We start from the raw sequence: 23,463 nt of genomic DNA, 5'->3' as shown, positions 1-23,463 counted from the left end.
TTGTCTTGCTAATGTGTTTCCTTAGAGACAAATTTTTTCATTCTTTGATGACTTAATGACATTAGTAGTTGTTTAAGATCACTTTCATAATAATTTTCAAACTAGTATCAACACATACGTAAAGGCAGGCAAAGCAAAGGGCACTGCATCAATAATACTTAAATATTCCTTTTCATTAGAAAAGAGATTCTGCTCGTAGAAATATCAACAGGGAAGTAATTAACAACAACTATTATTATAACAACAACTATTATTCATCTATTTTCATCTGAACACAATGTACTAAATGATAAACGACATTGTGAAAAAGATTCAACATTCTCTTTTGCTGAAGCAGGCAGAATTTTCCAAAGATGGCTTCAACAGTACCTACGCATTTCCTCTCCAGCCCCCATCTACTTCTTCAATGAGATCTTCCCAGCCTCCTACTGAGGAATGCATAAATATCCCTCTTCCCCTGAGCTTGGGTGGGTGTATAACTCTTCAGAAGACAGTGGACATGTAAATTTGGCTTCTAAGACTAGTGGTGGAAGGCAACAAGTTCCCATCTTGCTACTGAGATACGTGTATTTGGAAAACCTTGTGCTGTTGAGTAAGGCCTCCAGCTACTTTAAAGCCTCCCATGCTTTCAAGAAACCAAGTCACATGAACTCAGTAGCTGGCTCTCTGATCACCTCCCTCTGGGGGTGGGGGCAGCCTTACCAGGTCACAGAAGAAGACAATGCAGACAGTCCTGATAAGATCTGATAGACTAGGGTCAGATGGAAGGGGAAGAGGACCTTATCAGTGGACTTGGAGAGGCACATGGGAGGACATGAGGGAAGGAGGATGGAATTGGGAGGGGATGAGGGAACAAGCTGGGATACAAAGTGAATAAACTGTAATAAATTAAAAAAAATTAAAAAAAAAAGAGATAAAAAAAGAAAAGAAAAGCCAAGTCACAAAGAAGGGCCACATGAATAGGTGCTCAGAGTAACAGCTGTGGCCTTTCAGGAGTCAGACTTATTTTTTTTTTTTTAATTTTTTAAATTCTTTTTTTTTAAATTTTTTTATTATTACAATTTATTCACTTTGTATCCCAGCTGTAGTCTGCTCCCTCATCCCTTCTCAATCCCACCTCTCCTCCCATGCCCCTCCCCAAGTCCACTGACAAGGGAGGTCCTCCTCCCCTTCCATCTGACCCTAGCCTATCAGGTCTCATCAGGACTGGCTGCATTGTCTTCCTCTATGGCCTGGTAAGGCTGCTCCCTCCACAGGGGACGGTGATCAAAGAGCCAGCCAGTGAGTTCATGTCAGAGACACCTCCTGCTTTTCTTACTAGGGAGGCTGAGCTGCCATGGGCTACATCTGAGCAAGGGATCTAAGTTATCCCCATACATGGTTCTTAAACCTAGGTACTCTTGAAGGATAACTTGTGCTCTTTACTACTGAGCTACCTCTCCAGATATTTTCTTTTTTTTTCTTTTTTTTTTTTTTTGTGGAGTCAGACTTCTAAGTGAGCCAGTCTTCAGTGGATTCTGGTCTCAATCGAGTCACTCATATTTTGCAAGATGTCCTGCTGCCCAACATTTTGTAAGAGACAAGCCATCTCCAATATGCCCTGTCCAAATTTCTGGGATATAAGTCTGATGAGGAGTAGCACATGAGCATTCTTAAGCATGTGGGTTCAAAGTAATTTTTTATACAGAAATAATAACTAGTATGAAATTGTGTTACTATATGCAACTAGATTCCCAATTCCTATCAACCTTCTGAAATTTTATAAAGCAATGTATTAATTCACAGAGATACTTCAATCATTTAAGGCTCATTTCCTCTATAGCACCAAGTTTTATCATTAAAATTAAAACAAATGGAACGGTGTTAATTTATCTCAAGTTGTACCATGACAAAGAATGCCCAGAATGCATTTCTCTGACCTGATATAATTGTGTTTTTTTATTTACTTCTTATTTCACAAATAAACTATATTTTTCTTCAGTATTTACAGTACAGCTTCCCCTTAATTAGGTAATGCCATTAAGGAAAAGTGTTGTTTCAGGACATCAAGACCATGTTTCCAGACCAAGTTCTCAGCACAAAGGAGATTTTTTTTTTTTTTTTTTTTTTTTTTGTCCCACAGGGACAGAGGGCAGACATAAGGAAAAAGAAGGAAGATAGAGGAAGAGGGAAAAGGGGAAGGGAACAACAGAGAGGGGAGAAAAGGGGCAAGAAAGAGGATTAATGGGTATTTGTCCCAGAGTGAGACAAAAGATTGCCTCTGGATAGAGAGGAGACAGACCTGGCCCGTAGAAAAATGGTGGCTTATAAAGGCAAAATGAGAACCCCTGTGTTTGGACGAGGTGTTTAATTTTAACTGGGCATGTTAATTAGATAATACAAAGGGGGCTTTTGATTGCTGGAGTTCAATCCTTTGATGGCTGGACCCTTGTAGTCAGCCTCAGGAGGAGTAATTGGTTGAATAAGGGAACAGATCTTGGTGGCTACCTTTAGGAATATAATATAACGGGTTTTAGCAAGGCAGAGGGAACAGGGAAGAGAAGCAAGGTGATCAAGGGGGCTAGTGTCCCTTCAAACCTTATTTACCAACCTTTAATTTAAATTCAAGTACTGCACTGTATCCAGTCTTTTGACAGGTAATATTGACGGTTCCACCAAGCTCCAGTGTCATTGTGCCATAAAGAATTCCTAAAGGCAGAACAATTACAGAAGCTTGAGGACAGAGATACTGAGGGAAGACAAGCAGGTTTTGTAACTTGGTAGTCTTTCGAGGAGAACCCTGTGATCTAAGGGCCTTTTGGCCTCACTCCCTAAAAACTGCAATACATACATAGAGTCTGTCTTAGTACATCAAAAAAGTGTATTCACATTCTTTCTAGTTGGCATTAGTATTTAAAGTATGGAGGTGGGCCAATGAGACGGCCTGTAAAAGCACTTCCCGCCAAATCTTATGGTCTGAGATGGACTGCAGGGGCACACATGATAGAAGGAAAGATCCTACTCCATAGGTCATCCACCTCCACAGGTACATACTGAGTGAGTGTAATAAACTTGCAACAACAAATGTAACCTTCAAATCACTAACCACTGTGCTTTGTGCTACTTCATGGACATGCTTGGGAGGAAACTGGGCCCACTGTGCTACTTCAATGCCCATTCTGTTGAAAACAAAACAAAAACAGTTCTTCTGCAAGGTATTATGGTCTTGTGTTTTGCACTTCTGTGCTTTTTTGTTGGCGATTTTGCTGTTGGAACTGATCAGTGAAATGCTGAAGTGCTATGGTGTATTGCTGTGAAATACAAGGTTCTGATGCGCCTTACCGAGGAACCTGTGCTAATGCTTCATTCACTGAGTTACAGTGTTAGCTGACAATTTGGTGGGCTAGCAAAGAATCAATAACAAAATGAACCTCAAGCAAAATGTCTCTAAATACAAGCACACATAATACAAGGTTATGTGCTCATTAGTTGATGGAAATACTGTCATAAGAGACTATAAATAATGTAACCTCATTACTTTCTCTAGAAACAATGATTCAATATGTGCCAATTCTGTGTTTGTTGTCACTTTATAGGATATAATTACTACAAATAACAAAAACCAACTTCAGCTAAGCAAACAAACATAACCATGAAAATAAGTTCTGTGTTCAAAACACATTCTAAGTTAAAGAAAGTTGACCAAACTTGTAAGCATGTATGTTTTTGTTGAATTGTACCACTGAGGTGGTCTTTAGTAGGCAAACACACATGTTAGTTTCTGAGAGAAAACAGACAATGAAATGTTGTTTCTCATATTTATTTGGCCAGTGAATGCCTATTTTATAAAATAATTCATGAAACTTAGCAATATAGAAAACACATAGAAAATTGTATTTTTTTTTAATTACAATTCCCTGTGCTTTAATCTCATTCCCCCCCCCCCCACCAAGCAATACCCTGCTATGGAAAAAAAATTCTCATTGATAGTTGGACATTGATGTAATAAATGATATAAAATTTTTAAATGTTGATTATTTAAAATTGTATTTTATTTCACTACTATTTTAAGAACTATGTACAGAGCCTGAGCATTATCTAGCTTTTTTAGCAATATTTTACCAATATTAGGTGATGCAGAACACATCAATGACCTCAGCAGTAGGGAGGCTGAGGCAGGAGAATCCTGAGTTCAAGGGCAGCCTGAGCTACACAGCAAGGAAATAACTCAAAGAAACCAAATCTCAACTTAAGAAAAAAAATTGTCAAATGAGTGAAGAAAAAAATTTAAAGGACTTGAAACATTGAAAAACAACAGATTAAACCTTATAGAGAGTATTAGTGAAAAGTAAATAAAATAAATTTCAAGGATTCCAAAACAGATTTCACTGAATTTCAAAACTTTCACAGGAGATAAAGGCAAGGAAATTCCATTATTTAAATCTGTCTCTTAAGGAATGAATCACAAAAAGGTATGGCAGTTATGTGTGAATTACTTTACCATAGAAACAGTAAGCAAACAGCAACACTTTTCACGCAACTGTAAGCCAAGGTTTTCTAACAAACAGTTCTGAGTTTATCTCAAACATAACAATTTCCAGACACTTACATTTACTTACAAAGAAGTTTTCAGAAACATGTGATATAAGTATGGAAAATATTTACCTTTACAGTGAGCATATGGCATTGTCATTACATAATCTTCACCTCTATTCAGGAAGGTTAACCGTGCTTCTCCCTCTAGTATTGCAGATAATGAGTTTCCTAGAAGAAAATTTATTATTAAATGTCACAAAAATGAATCCAACCGATTCAAAACAAAGTATATTTGGGACATCTACTACATTCCTGAAGTAGAAATATTCAAAACATCTCAATTTTAATACATGTGCCAAAACATGTGCTCAGCACCCTATAACTAAAACATTACTTGAATTAGATTCAAAATCTTGAGGGTTAGTTTGTTTGTTAGGGTTTCTCTGTGTAGCCTTGGCTGACCTTGAACTCAGAGATCTGCCTGCTTCTGCCTCGGCTGGGATTAAATGCATGTGCCATGACCACCCAGCTAAAATAAGTCTTTTAAAAGGTATACTTAGGTATTTTTTTAGGAAAGTCAAATGAAAATCCCATTATGTACAATAGCCAACAAAACACTGTTGCATGGCACAGTTTAGTTTGTCTCTTCTGAATCAAAACACTTATCTCTAAGTCACACATGGGTAAGTGTGAAGTTTTAAATATAATTGATTCAATAATTATATAAATGCTTAAAAATACACAAAATCCAAGTGATAAAATGCCATAGTGATTTCTTCTAGCTTGTCTCTCATGTTTTTCCTTTTCTTAACATCTGCATCTTTGATGAGGTATAATTACCATTCAATGAACAGCCTATTTTAAGCATTAAGTGTGATAGTATGAGGTACTGCAGAGAGTCAAAATTACACTGCTGAACCGGCTTGCTAGCACAACCTGTATCAGCACTTGGGAGGTGGACACAGGAGGGCTGGGGCTTCAGCATCATGATGCCTGAACTACACAGAAAGGTCTTAAATGACTAAGGGTTGAGAATGTAGTTCAGTAGTACTGCACTTATCTACCATGCCCAAGGCTAGGGTTTGATCCCCTGATCACTTATCACTAATCTATTTATCTGCTTATGTGTCCTACCCTACCCATCTACATAACCTATCTAAACTATTATCCTAAAAGATCCCCATTATTCCAGTGGAAACACTGATCTGTTTCCTATCAGTGTATTTTTACCAATTCTTGCAATCACTATAGAATGTATAATTTATATTTGGCTTATTTTACCTAGCACATATGTTTTAGATTTGTCTATCCTATTGCATCAAACATTCATTTTTTTTAAATCAGTATTTTTTAATAATCAGTATTCCATAGCTACAAAAAGGTCTATAGGAGTTGATGCTGGATTCTGTTTATCAGTCTTGAACTATTAGGAATCATATTGTGAACATTTATATTAAAGTCTGCAAACATTTGTGCAAAACCATGACATCCCCCTGGCCACCAAACCACCCCAGCCTCTGGTAGCTACCATTCTACTATCTCTAGATCAATTTTTCTAGATTCCAACATGAGGGATGCCACATGATATCTGTCTAATAGGCTTCCTTCGAAGTTTTACATAATCTCCTCAGATGCTTTTACTTAAAGAAAATCATGAGGACTTTTTTTTTTTTTTAAGTGCCCTTGGAAAGTCTGGATTCTTTCAAATTATAAAAAGCCAGCCCTGGCGCATATGAGTTGTATTAATACATAATCAGAAGAAAGCAAAGTACAGAAGCAATACCAGGACATAAACCATGAACCTGGTGCTCAGTAAGACATGTCTATAGAGTAGAACAAGTACACATTAAAGCCACTTACATTGTAGCTGGGATGGGTATAGGGACTGGAGCTTGAAAGGAGAAGGAGTAATCTCAATATAAAATATGTGAAATTTTTGAAGAAAAAAAAAACCCAATCCAAATAAAAAGCAAAATTGAGCAAGGGGTGTTGAAAAACTAAAGACAATTGGCATGCTCCTAACAGAAAGCTGCTTTACTTTAGATTTCCTGTCATAGACTAGTTTCTGATTCTCTGACCTCTCACATAATTAAAATTTAGATTTCTGACCCTTATGTTTTTCCCCCTCAGACTTAAAAATCCCTTAGTTAAAGCTAATTCTCTGAGTTTTTAAATATCTTTAAAATTAGAAAGCTAAACAACAGCATTTAAATAAATAGTTTTGACTATGTTTTCTTTGAACTGTCAAAGGCACTGTATTAAGGTTTGCTACTAAAGTCCTTTCTTGTACTGACAAATATTTTCAATAGTAAGTTATTTGGCTCTGGGTTAAATACCATTACTGAATGATCCAGGACCACAGTGACTTTTTCTATTCAAAGCGAAGGATCAATTCCCTCAGGTACACCGAAATAAAATAAAGCAAGACAAATGGATGAAGATAAGGGCAAAGCAATCCACCATGCATGAGAGATATGGTAGGCACTCATTGTGTGCTTTTACAACTATGTGATGAAGTTAGATAAAGTGTGCCTTACTTCTAAATGTCCAGCAACTAAAAAGGAGCCACAATTCAAGATGATGCTTAAATGACGTGAATTCCTTGCCAACAATGACAAATAAAATTTATTTATTTACAAATAAAAACTTACCAGAAAACACGACATTATGGAAAAGCACAGTTTAGGATAAGGGAAAACTCACCATAAAACTTGGACTTAGCCAGGATGCTACCACTAAGGCAAAATCCATCTTTCCGGTTACTAACATAAAAGGCAGATATTGGTGGGTGATGGGACACCTATTGAACACAGAAAAAACCATGACATTTAACAGTGCAAGCATACTACCATGCTAGTATCAGAAGTTCAACTCTAAGCATGACTAAGAAGGAACCGTTGGTAAGCAACAGAATGAATGTTAATCATTACAGTAATCAGATTTCTTTCTCCAAGGAAATCCACCTCCTGGCATTTACACCACAAGGCAGGGTGGAAATGCTAATATACCATTTCTAGCTTGAGCTTATGATATGGCTTCCATGGGGGAGGCTTTTAAGACTTTCCTCCTCCCACATACACACTTGCAGAAAGGTCTGAGTAACCAGTATTTGTGCTGTTTAAAACTGTATGGAAGCACCACATGCTGAGGAACTAAATTCTCTTCTCAACAGCATGAACTAGATGATCACAGAAAACAATTGTCCACCCTAATCAAATGTAAGAATAGTACACACTGGCTGACATCCTGACTGCAGCCACACAAGACAGCCAAGCCTGATGGACTGTGACATCAATGCTCTGTAGTGTGGGATTTGGTAGTGTTCAGTACTCGAATGCTCAATGCTGATCAAACCTTCCCTAACAAGAAGCTAAACAACAGTGATTTTACCAAGTTAGCATTTCTCACAAAAATGTCCCAGTGCCTTCAGGATCCTTTGAATAACATGCATTTCTCATACCTGTTCAGCAATATAGAAAGTTTTGCTGTTTGTTCTGGGATGAGTCCATAAACAACGGAAAGTCTCACCAAGTATAGGATTATATGGTTTCTTCAGTCCCTGGTTTAAAAAATACATAACTTTAAAATCACAGGTTCAAAGTTAAACTGTCCAAAAGAGCACCTCATAAAGTTTCACAGTAAATGAAATTTATATGAATTTAAAATATACCTCCAATCAAGATACTGTCTAAATGCAAAATTTGTAATTCCATGGTAACTGCTAATAAAAAACAAAAGATTATGTATAAAAACTTAAAAAAAGAGAGAGAAATCAAGAATATATGGAGATGAAAGAGGCAATGGGGGTGAAAATGACCAAAATATACTATAAGATTATACTTGTGTGAAAAATCTCAGAGTAATAAATAAAAATTTAAAACTAAGAAAGCAACTTTATGAGATGCAGGACATTCTTGTAAGATGTTGCCTCAAGAGAATAATGGTTGTTTTAGAAAAAAAACAAGACAAACCAAAACAACAACAACAAAACCGAAAAGTGACTGCCCCAGCAGCACTATCCAGTCATCTGCTGGAGGCTGAGTCTGGTCGGTATTTTGGTTACTACAAAATAGTGCTACAATGAACATAAAGGCATAAGTATCTTTTGAATATTTACTGGGTATTTACACAGTATTAGAAATGCCAGATAATACAGTATTTGTAGGTCAACATCTCCATCTTTTAGTTCTTTTGAGACAGGCCTAAAATTTGAGTGATGTGTTCAGGTTCACAAATACAGTTCACAATACTCTTAGAAATAAAAACTAAATTTTCTACTTTCTGTTTTGAAGCTCTTTCCATTCTATTGTGTATTAGTTCTCACTTACTGCTTGACCAGCACAATGCAAATGTACAGACTGTCCTAACTGAAGGAATATAAAATCTTCTTCATTATTACCACTCTTCTCTGTGGATACAGTGACTGTCACATCAGTAGGTTAGTGGTGGCATTTTTGCTGGTGGTACCTATCCTTGATCACTTTCCCAGATTAAAGCATTTTATTCGATTCTCATAATCTTTTCTTAGCAGAGCCACTGTTCCTTCAAACCTATCTCTCCTTCTTGCTTTCTGACTGTAGTCCTTGCTAGAGAAAATAGAGAAACGAGAATACAGGAAGACTCCTCTAGCTATAACTATCACATTAATGCTTTTCCTCTTATGGATTTACTTATGTAACATTTACCAGTCTATTCTAATGATTAAGAAAATGAATGATCACAAACATAAATTGCACTAAGATGCTTTTGAGAGTTCAGTTAGCTTTCCTGTGTGCTTTAACAGCAGCACAGAGGGTCAGTGAGAGGCTACAGCAGGGAAAGGCGCTTTGCTCCCAACTGTGGTAACTGGATTGATCCCCAAGATTCGCATGATGTAAAGACAGAACTGAGCTTCACATGTGCACCATGGCACCCACATACCCACACAAATACATAAACATAAATTCCCCTAAAAGAGGGTAGAAGAAGCAAAATATAAGCCTTACCTTTGGCTTCTTATAGAATCCTGACAAATACCACTTCACGACTTTCTTCAAACGGAAATACGGATTTTCTTCAAGAGCAGCTCTAAAAAAACAAAATGGTAAATATAATCATTTTAAGCAATCACAAATTCTTTCATACCTTCTATGACTTACAGCTGGAAACTTAATTCATATTCAAGTAAACAGTAAAAGAATCATCTAAATTTGCTTCTAGAGTACTTTTCCTTGTTGCTGCAGAGTTAACTCAGAGGCTAAAACTGCTCACTCCTCTAGTAAGGGACCAGAGGTCCATTTCTAGCACCCTTGTCCAATGGCTTACAACTGCTTGTAACTAACTCCAAGAGATCCAATGCCCTCTTCTGGCCTCTACAGACACCTGTATTCATGTGCACATACCCCTTCCTGGCTATAACAGGTATACACGCAATTGAAAAAAACTAATAAAAAATAAATCTTTAAAGAATCAATTTTTTGAAAAAAAAAATATAGTTAGCTTATTACATTTTTTTCAGATTCTTTGGTGTACTACCCAGGACACTAATGAAAATGTTTTTGGAAATTCCAAACCAAGTTTCCAAAATGGGGTGCTGTAGAACCCAAGATTAGGAGTCTGTGATTAACTGTAATTAAAAAATTAACACTCTGCTTTTCGAAAGGGCTACAGATGTAATCTCTTAGCTTCCTCTTCAGGCCATCTGCTGCCATGCCTCCCGAGATTATGGGTTCTCTCAGGAACCATAAACAAACAAACAAACAACCCTTAAAAAACCCCAAAGAATAACAAAAAAACCCAAAACAAAAAAACTTTTTTTCTTCCATAAAAAAACTCCAAGTAAACAAATACAGATTTTTTGAGACTTATGCATTGTGTTGTGCCTTGAAAACCAGTCAACAGTTTGATTAAACGTCTTCGGTCAGTGAAAGATTATGGACCACTGGTCAAGGGTTGCATCTAATCTAAACAGTATTAAGAGATTAATGGTATTCAGAGGAAAGACCGGTAGGCTGGTGTTAGCGTTTAAGAAATTGGGAAGAGCCATGACTCAACTTACCTCTCTCCCAGACTATTTGACTATTGTTGTGAATGTTCAAAGTGATGTTTACTGACAAATTGTTTTTATTTTTGTGTGTAATGTAGCTATATATTAGGTCCTTATTTATAAAAAGGCATTCTCTTTCACAAGTGTATGTAAGAGTGGAATCTGATTTTTGAAGATATGTTCAAGGTGACAGAGGCTAGATTTAGGTTTACCGACAATTGAAAATGTTGAGTTTTTCTTTGTTAACAACCCACTAATTGCTCTCTTCCTGTTTTAAAAATTCTTCTTAGGAACCTTTATTTAAAACCTTACACTTACATAGCGCAAGAGCCAAAGCAATAAAGAAGTTTATTTATCAGCAGCGTATGCAACTGAAGTGTACACTGCACCAACCTGATTTCATCACATTATATCTACTTACTCTTATGGATAGTTTTGTGGAGGTTTAAATGAGAAATGTTCCCTGTAGACTCAGGCATTTGAATACTTGGTCCCTAGTTGGTGGGTACTGCTTGGGGAAGATTAGGAAGTGTGTCTTTGCTGGAGGAAGTATGTCACTGGGGACAGACTCTGAAGAGCACACAGCTCGCCCCACACTACTTTGCTCTGTTCTCCATTTGTTCCTGAGATGTAATGTTCCCCACTCCTGCTGCAATGCCTGCTCCATGCTGGCATGCCAGCCCTCCTCCTGTGTCCTAAGTGCTGAGCCATCTCTCCCTCCCCTGTTTATTATTTTAAGGTACAACCTCCCCACTGGTGAAAACTGCATGTAATAGAAATTTACCATATGAATTATAGATGCCTGCTTTCTGTTCTAAGATGTACTTTCCCAGACAGAGAAGGTAAAGAACTACAGAGCACACAAGTGTAAAAGCTCTTCACCAATGGCATATATGGTCAACACTATCTTGCTACAGCTTTTTCTTGTTTCCAGGAGACCCACATTTAAGAACTGTTTCTGTTACACCTTTCCTACCTCTTTTTCTACACGTTATTGGATATCTTCACTCTATTTCAAAGAGATAGCTTGCTAGTTAGTTATTTTTATTGGGGACAGGGGGGGATGAATCAGTCTTTCTATATAGACTTGACTGGCCTCAGACTCACAAGCAACTCTCTTAGCCTCTTGAATGCTAAGATAACAAATGTGCACTAACATGTCTGGCATTAAGAGTTCTTTTTATTTTAGGAGAATTAATACTTTTAATCTACTACATGATATACAAAGTTTTCTTGTAACACACCAATCATCTCGTGATTCAGCTGATGTTTTTAATGTTTACTACTGTAATAACTATAACAGAATACAGAGACTAAAACAGATATTAATGCAGATACTTAAATCCAAATCACTGGACCAAAACTTAGTAGCACAGACAATGGTGCCACAAGACTCACAGCTGTGGCAGCAGAAGGCTGAGCACAAAATTGCTTTTCCCCCCAGAGGATGACCACAGGCCTCACTCTTTCTCAGATGTTACCTACCTGCTTTTTTGAGACAGGGTCTTTCACTGGCCTCACTGAGCCCCAGAAATCCACCTTTTCCCACCTTCCCACTGCTGAGATTACAAGTGCATGCCACCATGCCTGGTTTCTGTTACATTCTCAAGACATTCTCACAGCATTCAGGGATTTTCTATTTATAGATGCATCTACTTACTCAGACAGGAAATCTGCATGGTAGTAGTAATCTGAAAGTTTATCCAGGAAAGAACGGGGCTCCAAGATAAATGTAGGAAGAACCACCCTGGACAGATCCATGCCGGGACGAACTTGCTTGAGCAGAGTCCAGATAAGGCTTTTATTTTCTTCAGACACAGTTTCCGTTTGAGAAGCCTCACCTGCCTTTAACAATCAACAAAGCACTGAACTATTACATTTATCTTAGATACAGACACACAGGCAAGACAGTGAATGATAAAGCCTGACTCTGCAGGACTACTCCAAGCATTATGGAAATGTGCAAACAACCATTTAGGTAATAAAGTCTAGGCTATAAAAGTAAAAGGAGACTGGCAAGAAATAGCTAACACATATAAAAGAACCAAATTCTATTATTTTATTTGTTCAATTAAAAAATTTTTTTTTGAGGCAAGGTCTTGCTATGTATCCCAGGATGTTTTGAAATTTGCACACTTGGGGGGTGAGGGACACAAGATGGCGGCTCCAGGACAACACTGCCTCTGAGTAGCAGGACAACATTTTCCCTTCAGCGACCAAGAGACTCAACTCTGGGCCCCAAAACAACAGCAATCGTGTTTCCCAGGTGAGAGGAAACCCCCACAGCATGGGAATCAGTCAGGTCCACTCTCAGGTCACCCAGCCAGAACCTAGATTTTGCACAGGCACTAGGTCGCCAGACCAGAGCCACACGCCTGCGTGTCCTGATCACCTTCCCAGGCTGATTGGTGGGCACAAAAAACTCCAGAGACTGGGAGTCCCGGTCTCGAGAAAACCCCACAGGGAAGGAAGGAAATGGTACTGACTTGGGTCACCTAGTCTTTCCTGGAAAAAGACTCGCAGACCTGCGGGTACGAGCCGCCATCACTGTACGGGGCTCCAGCAGCGGGCACAGACAGTTGCTGCATGCCCAGCTCTCCCGCACAGACAGAGCTTTACGCCCTAGGGCAACAGAGACTGGGAGTCACTGTCCAGAGAAATACTCACAGGGAATGAAGCAAAGGGAACAGACTTAGGCCACCCTGTATATCCCTGGAATAGGCCCCACAGACCAGCCCAACCCAGGGACCTGCTGTGCACCAGATAGCCTGCTGTTACCAGGAGAGCGGTACCCACCCGCCACAGATTACCGCTTGGGTACTGGAACACAAAGCCCCAACCTCAGACCTACAAAAGCCCAGAATCCCCAAGATCAAACCCCAGATACTACTCCAAGGGTCGACCAGTTATTCCTAACAAAACTGACAGGTTACAGCAACAGATCACTAAATTTACAGTAAGAAACCCAGAAGCATAGCAGCAGTCTCCAGGACTTCTCCGGGTTAGAGGAGAACCCTCTCAACTAACAGGGACCACAGTTACCACTCAGTCTCTAGGCCTGAGGTGAGCAGCGGCAACTCCTGAAAAACACCGGCCATCCAGTGACTACACCCAAAAAGCTGAGAAGGCTTCCCTCAGGAAAAACCATATTCCTGCCAAAGGGAATTCTCTCTACCACAGGATTCCAGAAACCACCAGAAACTAACACCCAACAACTAAGAAAGCCCAATTGGTAGAGGCCAGCATAAAAGATCAACCAACAAAAGACAGAGCAATATAGCATCTCCAGAACCCAGTTATCCAGGGGCAAATAGCCCTGGACAACCCAGCATAATTGAAATTCGAGAAGATGACCTAACATCTATGCTCATGAAGAGGATAATAGAGGAAACAAATAAAATGCATAAAGACCTAGAGGAAGATAAACTCAAACAGATTATGGCCACCCGTAAAGAAATAGAGGAAGATAAAAACAAACAGATTATGGCCTTTAGAGAGGAAATGCTTAAATCACTGAATGAAATAAAAGAAACATAGGATTGCTCAAACAAACAGCTGAAGGAATTGATGGAAAAAACGGGAAAATACAGTTAGACAGGTGAAGGAAATCAACAAAATGGCTCAAGATCTGAAGATAGAATTGGAAAAATTAAAGAAAACACAAATGGAGGAAATCATGGAGAGAAAAAACGTAGGGAAGAAAACAGGAACTACAGAGGTTAGCATAACCAATAGACTACAAGAGATGGAAGAAAGAATCTCAGGTGTGGAAGATACAATGGAAAAAATAGATGTATCTGTCAAAGAAAATATTAAATATAAAAAATTCCTGACACAGACTGTCCAAGAAATTCAAGACAACATAAAAAGACAAAACCTAAGAATAAGAGGAATAGAGGAAAAAGAAGATTCCCTGCTCCAAGGCCCAGAAAATATTTTCAACAAAATCATTGAAGAAAATTTCACCAACTTAAAGGAGAGGCCAGTAAGAATACAAGAGGCCTACAGAACACCCAATAAATTAGACCATTTAAAAAAATCCTCCCGCCACATAATAATCAAAACAGTAAGTATACAGAACAAAGAAAAAATACTAAAAGCTGCAAGGGAAAAAGGCCAAGTAACATATGATGGCAAACCCATTAGAATCACACCTGACTTTTCAACAGAGACTATGAAAGCCAGAAGGGCCTGGACAGATATCATGCAGACCCTAAGAGAACACAGATGTCAGCCCAGGCTACTCTACCCAGCAAAACTCTCAGTCCTCATAGACGGAGAAAACAAGATATTCAATGACAAAAACAAATTTCAAAAATACCTACACACAAATCCAGCATTACAGAAGACACTAGAAGGGAAAACAACCCAAGAAAACTAACTAATTTCAAGAAAACACAGGAAATAATTAACTCACTACCGTAAAACAAAAAGCAACCAAACACACAACCTTATGACCACAGCCAACATCAAAATCAAAGGATCTAATAGCCACTGGTCATTAATCTCTCTCAACATCAATGGACTCAACTCTCCAATAAAAAGACACAGACTAACAGAATGGATTTTTAAACAAAACCCAGCAATCTGTTGCATACAAGAAACACACCTAAGGCACAAAGATAGATATTACCTGAGGGTAAAGGGTTGGAAGACGGCTTTCCAAGCAAATGGACCCAAGAAACAAGCAGGAGTAGCCATTCTAATATCTGATAAAAGAGACTTTCAACCAAAATTAATAAAAAGAGATGGGGAAGGACACTTCATACTCATCAAGGGAAAATTCCACCAGGAAGACATCACAATTCTGAACATCTATGCCCCAAATACAAGGGAACCCACATTTGTAAAAGAAACATGATAAAATTTAAACCACATATAGATCCCCACACATTGATAGAGGGAGACTTCAACACCCCACTCTCAACAAAGGACAGGTCAACAAAACAGAAATTAAACAAAGAAACAATGTCTCCAACAGAGGTCATGAATCAAATGGACCTAACAGACATTTACAAAAACTTACACCCAAACACAAAAGAATTTACCTTCTTCTCAGCACCTCATGGAACCTTCTCCAAAATAGACCATATAGTTGGTTACAAAGCAAGCCTCAACAGATACAAGAAGACTGAAATAATCCCTTGTATCCTGTTGGATCATCATGAAATAAAGCTGGACCTCAACAACAACAGAAATAACAAAAAGCCTACACACACATGGAAACTGAACAACTTGCTATTAAATGACAGCTGGGTCAGGGAAAAAATAAAGAAATCAAAGTATTCCTAGAATTCAATGAAAATGAAGGTACAACATACCCAAACTTATGGGACACAATGAAAGCAGTGCTAAGAGGAAAGTTCATAGCACTAAGTGCCTACAAGAAGAAATTCGAAACCTCTCATGCCAGCAACTTAATGGCTCACCTAAAAGCCCTAGAAAAAAAAGAAGCAGACACACCAAAGAAGAGTAGATGGCTGGAAATAATCAAACTCAGGGCTGAAATCAATCAATTAGAAACAAATAAAACAATTCAAAGAATCAATGAAACCAAGAGCTGGTTCTTTGAGAAAAATCAACAAGATCGACAAACCCTTAGCCAAGCTAACTAAAAGGCAGAGAGACACCACCCAAATCAACAAAATCAGAAATGAAAAGGGGGACATAACTACAGACACTGAGGAAATCCAAACAATCATTAGGACTTACTTCAAAAGTCTATACTCAACAAAATTTGAAAATCTAAATGAAATGGACAATTTTCTTGATCGATTCGACTTACCAAAACTGAATCAGGACCAGGTAAAGCAATTAAAGAGCACTATATCCCCCAAGGAAATAGAAGCGGTAATTGAAAGTCTCCCATCCAAGAAAACCCCAGGACCAGATGGTTTTAGTGCAGAATTCTACCAGACCTTCAAAGAAGAGCTAAACTCTAGTTCTCTTCAAACTATTCCACAAAATAGAAACAGAAGGAACACTATCAAACTCATTCTATGAAGCCACAGTCACCTTGGTACCTAAACCTCACAAAGACTCAACAAAGAAAGAGAATTTCAGGCCAATCTCCCTATGAACATTGATGAAAAAATGCTCAACAAAATACTTGCAAACCAAATACAAGAACATATCAAAGATATCATCCACTATGACTAAGTAGGTTTCATCCCAGGTATGCAGGGGTAGTTCAATATACAGAAATCCATCAATGTGATTCACCATATTAACAAACTAAAAGAAAAAAAACCACATGATAATTTTATATCCGGCCACTTTGCTGAAGGTGTTTATCAGCTGTAGGAGTTCCCTGGTAGAGTTTTTGGGGTCACTCATATATACTATCATATCATCTGCAAATAGTGATAATTTGACTTCTTCCTTTCCCATCTGTATCCCCTTGATCTCCTTCAACTGTCTTATTGCTCTAGCAAGGACTTCCAGCACTATGTTGAAGAGATATGGAGACAGTGGGCAGCCTTGTCTTGTCCCTGATTTCAGAGGGATTGCTTTAAGTTTCTCTCCGTTCAGTTTGATGTTGGCTATAGGCTTGCTGTATATCGCCTTTACTATGTTTAGATATGTGCCTTGTATCCCTGATCTCTCCAGTACTTTAAACATGAATGGATGTTGGATTTTGTCAAATGCTTTTTCAGCATCTAGGGAGATTATCATGTGGTTTTTTTCTTTCAGTTTGTTAATATAGTGGATCACATTGATGGATTTCCGTATATTGAACCACCCCTGCATACCTGGGATGAAGCCTACTTGGTCATAGTGGATAATATCTTTGATGTGTTCTTGGATCCGGTTTGCAAGTATTTTGTTAAGTATTTTTGCATCAATGTTCATAGGGAGATTGGCCTGAAATTCTCTTTCTTTGTTGAGTCTTTGTGAGGTTTAGGTACCAAGGTGATTGTGGCTTCATAGAATGAGTTTGGTAATGTTCCTTCTGTTTCTATTTTGTGGAATAGTTTGAAGAGAATTGGAGTTAGCTCTTCTTTGAAGGTCTGGTAGAATTCTGCGCTGAAGCCATCTGGTCCTGGGCTTTTTTTGGATGGGAGACTATTGATGACTGCTTCTATTTCTTTGGGGGATATAGGACTATTTAGTTGATTTACCTGGTCCTGATTCAGCTTTGGTGAGTCAAATCAATCAAGAAAATTGTCCATTTCATTTAGATTTTCAAAGTTTGTGGCATATAGACTTTTGAAGTAAGTCCTAATGATTGTTTGGATTTCCTCAGTGTCTGTAGTTATGTCCCCCCTTTCATTTCTGATTTTGTTGATTTGGGTGGTGTCTCTCTGCCTTTTAGTTAGCTTGGCTAAGGGTTTGTCGATCTTGTTGATTTTCTCAAAGAACCAGCTCTTGGTTTCATTGATTCTTTGAATTGTTTTATTTGTTTCTAATTGATTGATTTCAGCCCTGAGTTTGATTATTTCCAGCCATCTACTCCTTTTTGGTGTGTCTGCTTCTTCTTTTTCTAGGGTTTTTAAGTGGGCCATTAAGTTGCTTGAATGAGCTGTCTCAAAAAAATCAGTAGCACTCCTGTATACAAAAGACAAAAGGGCTGAGAAAGAAATTAGAGAAACAACACCATTCACAATAGCCACAAATGACATAAAGTACCTTGGCGTAACCCTAACCAAGGAAGTCAAAGACTTGTATGAAAAAAATTTCAAGTCTCTGAAGAAAGAATAAGAGGAAGATATGAGAAGATGGAAAGATCTCCCATGCTCATGGCTTGGCAGGATTAACATAGTAAAAATGACCATCTTACCAAAAGCAATCTACAGATTTAATGCAATTCCCATCAAATTGCCAACACAATTCTTTACAGACCTGGAAAGAAAAATTCTCAACTTTGTATGGAATAACAAGAAATCGAGAATTGCTAAAACAATCCTCTACAATAAAAGATCTTCTGGAGGTATCTCCATCCCTGATCTCAAGCTGTACTATAGAGCAACAGTTATAAAAACTGCATGGTACTGGCATAGAAACAGAATGGTGGATCAATGGAATCGAACAGAAGACCCAGAAATAAACCCACACACTTATGGACACCTGATTTTTGACAAAGATGCCAAAACCATACAATGGAAAAAAGATAGCATCTTTAACAAATGGTGCTGGTCCAACTGGATGTCTACATGTAGAAAAATGAAAATAGATCCATACTTATCACCCTGCACAAAACTGAAGTCCAAGTGGATCAAAGACCTCAACATAAAACCAGACACATTAAATCGGCTAGAAAAAAAAGTTGGGAATACCCTAGAACTCATTGGTACAGGAGAAAACTTCCTAAACAGAACACCAACAGCACAGGCTCTAAGAGCAACAATCAATAAATGGGACCTCATGAAATTGAAAAGCTTCTGTAAAACAAAGGACACCGTCATCAAAACAAAGCGACTGCCTACAGATTGGGAAAGAATCATCACCAACCCTCTATCTGACAGAGGACTCATATCCAATATATATAAAGAACTAAACAAGCTGAAAAGCAACAAACCAAGTAATCCACTTAAAAAATGGGGAACAGAGCTAAACAGAGAATTATCAATAGAGGAATATCGAATGACAGAAAAGCACTTAAAGAAATACTCAACCTCATTAGCCATTAGGGAAATGCAAATCAAAACAACCCTGAGATTTCACCTTACACCCATCAGAATGGCCAAGATGAAAATCTCAAGGGACAACACATGCTGGAGAGGTTGTGGAGAAAGGGGAACCCTCCTCCACTGCTGGTGGGAATGTAAACTTGTACAACCACTCTGGAAATCAATCTGGCGCTTTCTCAGACAACTAGGAATAGCGCTTCCTCAAGATCCAGCCATACCACTCCTAGGCATATACCCAAAAGAGGCGCAAGTACACAACAAGGACATTTGTTCAACCATGTTTGTAGCAGCTTTATTTGTAATAGCCAGAAGCTGGAAACAACCAGATGCCCCTCAACTGAAGAATGGATGCAGAAACTGTGGTACATCTATACAATAGAGTATTACTCAGCAATGAAAAATAAGGAAATCATGAAATTTGCAGGTAAATGGTGGGACCTGGAAAGGATCATCCTGAGTGAGTTGACCCAGAAGCAAAAAGACACTCACGGTATATACTCACTCATATAAACATACAATATAGAATAAACCCACTAAAAGCTGTACATCTAAACAAACTAAGCAAAAGAGAGGACCCTGACTAAAATGTTCAATCCCCATCCTGAAAGGCAAAGAGGATGGACATCAGAAGAAAACGAAAATAGGAAACAACCTCGGAACCCGCTACAGAGGGCCTCTGAAAGCCAGAAGAAAACAGGAAACAACCTTGAAACCTGCCACAGAGGGCCTCTGAAAGCTTCTGCAGTATAGACTGTCAAAGCAGATGCTGAGACTGATGGCCAACTGATGGGCAGAGTGAATGGAATTTTATGTAAGAAGTGGGAAATAGTAAGAGCTGGAGGGAACGGGAACTCCACAAGCAGAGCAACAGAACAAGATAATTTGAACACAGGGAACTTCCCAGAGACTCATACTCCAACCAAGGACTATTTGTGGAGATGACCTGGAACCCCTGCACAGGTGTAGCCCATGGCAGTTCAGTGTCCAAGTGGGTTACATAGTAATAGGAAGAGGGACTGCCTCTGACATAATCTGATTGGCCTGCTCGTTGATCACTTCCCCCTGAGGGGGGAGCAGCCTTACCAGGCCACAGTAGAGGACAATGCAGCCACTTTTGATGAGAACTGATAGACTAAGATCAGAAAGAAGGAGAGGAGGACCTCCCCTATCAGTGGACTTGGGGAGTGGCATGCATGCAGAAAGGGGAGGGAGGGTGGGATCGGCAGGGGATGAGGGAAAAAAAAACAACACATGATAATCTCCCTAGATGCTGAAAAAGTGTTTAACAAAATCCAACATCCATTCATGTTTAAAGTATACAGCAAGCCTATAGCCAACATCAAACTGAACAGAGAGAAACTTAAAGCAATCCCACTGAAATCAGGGACAAGACAAGGCTGCCCACTCTCTCCATATCTCTTCAACATAGTTCTGGAAGTCCTTGCTAGAGCAATAAGACAGTTGAAGGAGATCAAGGGGATAAAAATTGGAAAGGAAGAAGTCAAATTATCACTATTTGCAGATGATATGATACATGAGTGACCCCAAAAACTCTACCAGGGAACTCCTACAGCTGATAAACACCTTCAGCAAAGTGGCCAGATACAAAATTAACTAAAAAAAATCAGTAGCCCTCCTGTATACAAAAGACAAAAAGGCTGAGAAAGAAATTAGGGAAACAACACCCTTCACAATAGCCACAAATGACATAAAGTACCTTGGAGTAACCCTAACCAAGCAAGTCAAAGACTTGTATGAAAAAAATTTCAAGTCTCTGAAGAAAGAATTAGAAGAAGATATCAGAAGATGGAAAGATCTCCCATGCTCCTGGCTTGGCAGGATTAATATAGTAAAAATGGCCATCTTACCAAAAGCAATCTACAGATTCAATGCAATTCCCATCAAATTACCAACACAATTCTTTACAGACCTGGAAAGAAAAATTCTCAACTTCATATGGAATAACAAGAAACCCAGAATTGCTAAAACAATCCTCTACAATAAAAGATCTTCTGGAGGTATCTCCATCCCTGATCTCAAGCTGTACTATAGAGCAACAGTTTTAAAAACTGTATGGTACTGGCATAGAAACAGAATGGTGGATCAATGGAATCGAACAGAAGACCCAGAAATAAACCCACACACTTACGGACACCTGATTTTTGACAAAGATGCCAAAACCATACAATGGAAAAAAGATAGCATCTTCAACAAATGGTGCTGGTCCAACTGGATGTCTACATGTAGAAAAATGAAAATAGATCCATACTTATCACCCTGCACAAAACTAAAGTCCAAGTGGATCATAGACCTCAACATAAAACCAGACACATTAAATTGGTTAGAAGAAAAAGTGGGGAATACCCTAGAACTCATTGGTACAGGAGAAAACTTCCTGAACAGATCACCAACAGCACAGGCTCTAAGAGCAACAATCAATAAATGGGACCTCATGAAATTGAAAAGCTTCTGTAAAGCAAAGGACACCGTCATCAAAACAAAGCGACTGCCTACAGGTTGGGAAAGAATCTTCACCAACCCTTTATCTGACAGAGGACTCATATCCAGTATATATAAAGAACTAAAGAAGCTGAAAAGCAGCAAACCAAGTAATCCACTTAAAAAATGGGGAACAGAGCTAAACAGAGAATTATCAATAGAGGAATATCAAATGGCAGAGAAGCACTTAAAGAAATGTTCAACCTTATTAGCCAATAAGGAAATACAAATCAAAACAACCCTGAGATTTCACCTTACACCCATCAGAATTGCCAAGATGAAAAACTCAAGGGACAACACATGCTGGAGAGGTTGTGGAGAAAGGGGAACCCTCCTCCACTGCTGGTGGGAATGTAAACTTGTACAACCACTCTGGAAAGCAATCTGGCGCTTTCTCAGACCACTAGGAATAGCGCTTCCTCAAGATCCAGCCATACCACTCCTAGGCATATATATCCAAAAGAGGCTCAAGTACACAAAAAGGACATTTGCTCAATCATGTTTGTAGCAGCTTTATTTGTAATAGCCAGAAGCTGGAAACAGCCCAGATGCCCCCCAACTAAAAAATGGATGCAGAAACTGTGGTACATCTATACAATGGAGTATTACTCTGCAAAGAAAAATAAGGAAATCATGAAATTTGCAGGTAAATGGTGGGATCTGGACAGGATCATCCTGAGTGAGCTGTCCCAGAAGCCGAAAGACACACATGGTATATACCCTCTCATATAGACATATAACATAGGATAAACCTAGTAAAATCTGTACATCTAAAGAAACTAATCAAGAGAGGAGACCCTGACTAAAACGCTCAATCCCCATCCTGAAAGGCAAAGAGGATGGACATCACAAGAAGAAGAAAACAGAAAACAACCTAGGAACCTGCCACAGAGGGCCTCTGAAAGGCTCTGCCCTGCAGACTATCAAAGCAAACGCTGAGACTTTTGGCCAACTGTTGGGCAGAGTGCATGGAATCTTATGTAAAAAGTGGGAAATAGTAAGAGCTGGAGAGGACAGCAACCCCACAAGGAAAGCAACAGAACCAGAACATTTGAACACAGGGGTCTTCCCAGAGACTCATACTCCAACCATGTACCAGGCATGGCAATAACCAGAACCCCTGCACAGATGTAGCCCATGGCAGTTTAGTGTCCAAGTGGATTACATAGTAATGGGAAGAGGGACTGCCTCTGACATAATCTGATTGGCCTGCTCTTTGATCACCTCCCCCTGAGGGGGAGCAGCCTTACCAGGCCACAGAAGATGACAATGCAGCCACTCCTGATGAGAACTGATAGACTAAGATGAGAAGGAAGGAGAGGAGGACCTCCCCTATCAGTGGACTTGGGGAGGGGCATGGGTGAAGAGGGGGGAGTGAGGGTGGAGGAGGGGCTTATGGGGGGATACAAAGTGAATAAAGTGTAATTAATAAAAAAATAAAAAAGAAAGAAATTTGCACACTTCCTGCTTTATTTCTCCAAGTGCTTAGATTACAGCAGTGTGTCACCATATTCAGCTTTGTAGTTTATTGCTTTATATACATTTACTTCTATACATTGGTAATACAAGCAAGTTTTAAATTTATGCTTATTTGCAACTTACTTTATACCTAGCCATGACATCAAGCAATATCCTATTTCAAAAACAAACTTGAAAGTGTAAACTTTAAGTTTAGCAGACAACCTTGGTAATTTGGGTATGTTTTGGTTGCTGGTAAATGAAATAAGTTTCTCAATACATCTTTGAAGGGACACGGGGCATATAAATATTCATTGGGAAAAATAATAAGCCAAG

At 38.8% G+C, this 23,463-nt stretch overlaps 1 protein-coding gene across 3 annotated transcripts in view; it reads right to left on the bottom strand.

The window, feature by feature from the left end:
• The window catches only part of Osbpl8 (oxysterol binding protein like 8), a 156,536-nt gene that overhangs the window by 17,934 nt on the left and 115,139 nt on the right, over positions 1–23,463 (bottom strand). For all 3 annotated transcript variants that reach the window (XM_055625956.1, XM_055625957.1, XM_055625958.1), the window contains 6 exons: positions 12,201–12,385; positions 9,501–9,582; positions 7,976–8,074; positions 7,219–7,315; positions 4,645–4,743; positions 2,591–2,688 (listed from right to left, as the gene is read on the bottom strand). In XM_055625956.1, coding sequence (XP_055481931.1) covers positions 2,591–2,688; positions 4,645–4,743; positions 7,219–7,315; positions 7,976–8,074; positions 9,501–9,582; positions 12,201–12,385 — 660 coding nt within the window. The remainder of the gene's footprint in view (positions 1–2,590; positions 2,689–4,644; positions 4,744–7,218; positions 7,316–7,975; positions 8,075–9,500; positions 9,583–12,200; positions 12,386–23,463) is intronic.

Source organism: Psammomys obesus, unplaced genomic scaffold, assembly GCF_907164565.1.
Source record: "Psammomys obesus unplaced genomic scaffold, mPsaObe1.curated_primary_1811, whole genome shotgun sequence".
In the NCBI taxonomy this organism is placed as follows: domain Eukaryota; kingdom Metazoa; phylum Chordata; class Mammalia; order Rodentia; family Muridae; genus Psammomys; species Psammomys obesus.
Note: the sequence above shows the minus strand (reverse complement) of the source record. Positions and strands in the feature narration are given on the sequence as shown.